General features: G+C 33.2%; 1 protein-coding gene across 1 annotated transcript; it reads right to left on the bottom strand.

Annotated features, from left to right (window-relative positions):
* Positions 1-570: 570 nt before the first annotated feature.
* LOC108690142 (glycine-rich protein DOT1-like) lies at positions 571-2,423 on the bottom strand. The gene is made up of 3 exons (XM_018197285.1): positions 2,247-2,423; positions 1,290-1,354; positions 571-1,147 (listed from the first exon to the last, which is right to left on the bottom strand). Exons 1-3 carry the CDS (start codon positions 2,280-2,282, stop codon positions 853-855), a joined length of 396 nt encoding a protein of 131 aa, XP_018052774.1. The 5' UTR covers positions 2,283-2,423; the 3' UTR covers positions 571-852.
* Positions 2,424-2,725: the final 302 nt, after the last annotated feature.

Below are 2,725 nucleotides of genomic sequence, written 5' to 3'. Positions count from 1 at the left end.
TATATATATATATATATAATGAAAGTAACTCAGACTAGAGACAAAAAAAGATGTCCATAACTTTTCGAAAGTAATAAAAAATCAGTCGGTGTTCTATAAAATGGTCCTATTGTTGAATGTATCAGAAAAATGGATCATTCGATTTCATATTATTAGAACGCTTGCATTGTTAAAAAATGTGAAATCGATCATTGTATTGATACACACAGAAGTCTTGTGCGTGCGAACATTTAACCGTTTAAAGCATGTGTACATATATTCTTTCACAAATACTAGTTATCTATCTGATGACAGTTCAGATAAAAGTGCATTGTCGTTACTTTATATGTTTCCCTTCTACCCTCCTATAGATCATTAATACACATGATAATTTTTTTACAGAAAATTTTTTTCGTTCGTTAGTTCTAACCCAATTGCAACAACTTCAATTTTTGAATATTATATCGCTCATTTGCTGCAATAATGATATAATTAAAAAAACAATTTTTCAAAAAATTAATTTGAATGTTTTAAATGTAATTAAAATTTTATAACATTAATTTTAAAATTCATCATAATTTTGGTGTAATAATTGATTCTGGAGAAATAAAAGTATATTCTTCTCTTTCTTTACATTCCGGTTTTTTGTAAGTCAAAACAATTTTTGAATAATATCGTTGTTATAGCAAATGAGTGCAATGCGACATTGATAGAAATAATGTTATGATAGAAATAATGTACAAAAACTAGCGTTATCAGCGGAAAACCGGGATGAAAAACATTCCATATGTTTCAAAAGGTTATCATGCCGACTACTTTAAAGCTAATTTTAACGTTCCTTAAAAGTTATCAATAATTCACTCGAGAATATTTCTAATGTCCTCCCCAGTCGCCGCCGCCAAATCCACCTCCACCTCCATGGCTTAGTTCTAGGTGGCCTCCACCGCCACCACCTCCGAAATCATGACCACCGCCGCCACCTCCGAAATCGTGACCACCATCGCCGCCTCCGTCGTGACCTCCAAGGGAAATGGGATGACCATAGGTGTATCCGAGTACTTCATAACTATCGCCGCCGCCGCCGCCGCCATGATGTATGTGTTTCGTGATTGTGTGCGTGTGTTGGATCTTCTTGATATGGTACGGCACGTGGATTACCACGTGACTACTGTAAAAAGGACGCGGGCAATATTAAAGCTTCTGATTAGCTTTTAAAGATGGAAATTGCGCAATTAATTTTATCGTTGCGATAAAATTATATTTAAATGTTCTATTTTTTTTTCGATATGGTGAGCTTGATTTAAACTTACTGTTCGTGTCCGTGTCCACCGGCGTTGGTTAAGTTAAATAATGCGGCGACGGAGAGAAGAATTAACTGAAAATAATATCGTTTAAGATTGTTAATAAAACTATACATATAGAATCAATTCTATTTCTCTAATTTAAACTATTATCAAAAAGTAGAAACTAGACCGTTTGCAAAATCAGCAGTAATATCGTCGCTTCCTTATTTCAAATATGATTACTAAAAACGTAATTTTTCAAGTAAATACTTACTATCCTTTGAAATTCGACATTTTCAGACATTCAAATTTGATGATATCAAGATCTTCTAAAAAACCGAGTTTCGTGTAAAATTATGTTGTTGAAATCTATATTTTGAAGCCAGAATTAAATTAAAAAATTAAAAAAAAGCATAAATGACATTTTCTTTAAGTTTCATTCTTAGAAAGCTCTTGTCCTCAAAGAATTATTGTGTTGTAAAACGAAAATAATCTTTTCTAAAGGAAACTTAATTTTTTTTAGTCGTGTTGTTTTTTTGAAATAAGAAATTGATGTAAGAAAAATGTGTAATATTAAATAATATAATAATTTGACTCTGCAACTTCGAATAACGACTAATTTTCCACGGAAGATATACCGAACAATAATTAATAAAATAGAAAATCGAAACGAGCCAAAATTGTGCACAAAAATATAATAATAAATATAAAAATGATATATTTCTGGAAATGTTACCTTTTGAAAAATATCTAATATCTTTAAAAATATCTAAAAATATCTAAAAGTCAAATATCATTTACAATATTTTTAATTATAAATCACAAATCACAAAGCTAATACTTTTTACATTACTCTCTTTGATTAAATAATCCTTGGAGAAATAATGATCCTTTCGATATATTAACTCCAAAAATTTGAATTATCACTGTTTCACTTCCGTCACGGTCGAAAATGCGGTAAAAGCAATTCATCTCGAGACTTACCAAGAAGACTGGTATTATTTCTCGTTGTCCTATCATCGTTCCGTTTTCGGATCTAGGACTATCGAGAAAAATATCGCTTCCGTCACAATAGGGAGACAAAAATGAAGCGAAAACTATGAAAAAGCTGTGAATAATTAACGAGGGAACACAACAACTCGAGTTACTCCTCCGCTCGGTCTCGTTCTGACAACCATCGCGAATACGCGTTTCGCTTATATATATACGCACGTGATAGAAGTCGAATAAGAATGAAAGGGAGTATTTTGCTACCCGTGCGCCGCACTCGTGAAAGGAATCACTAATAGACTTCTTATGGCAAAAAGTCACCCGATCGCGGCGTAATAGAGGGGGACAAGCGCCGGTGGCTTTGCCTTCCTCCCTCGCTACGCTCACTGCCTTTGTATGTTCCTGTTCCTCGTTTTCGATATTTGTAACAGTGAGCTGCTCCTTCTCCCAACGAAAGGCAGACGTTAAGTGAA

The sequence above is a fragment of the Atta colombica genome, unplaced genomic scaffold (genome assembly GCF_001594045.1).
Source record: "Atta colombica isolate Treedump-2 unplaced genomic scaffold, Acol1.0 scaffold295, whole genome shotgun sequence".
NCBI lineage: Eukaryota > Metazoa > Arthropoda > Insecta > Hymenoptera > Formicidae > Atta > Atta colombica.
Note: the sequence above shows the minus strand (reverse complement) of the source record. Positions and strands in the feature narration are given on the sequence as shown.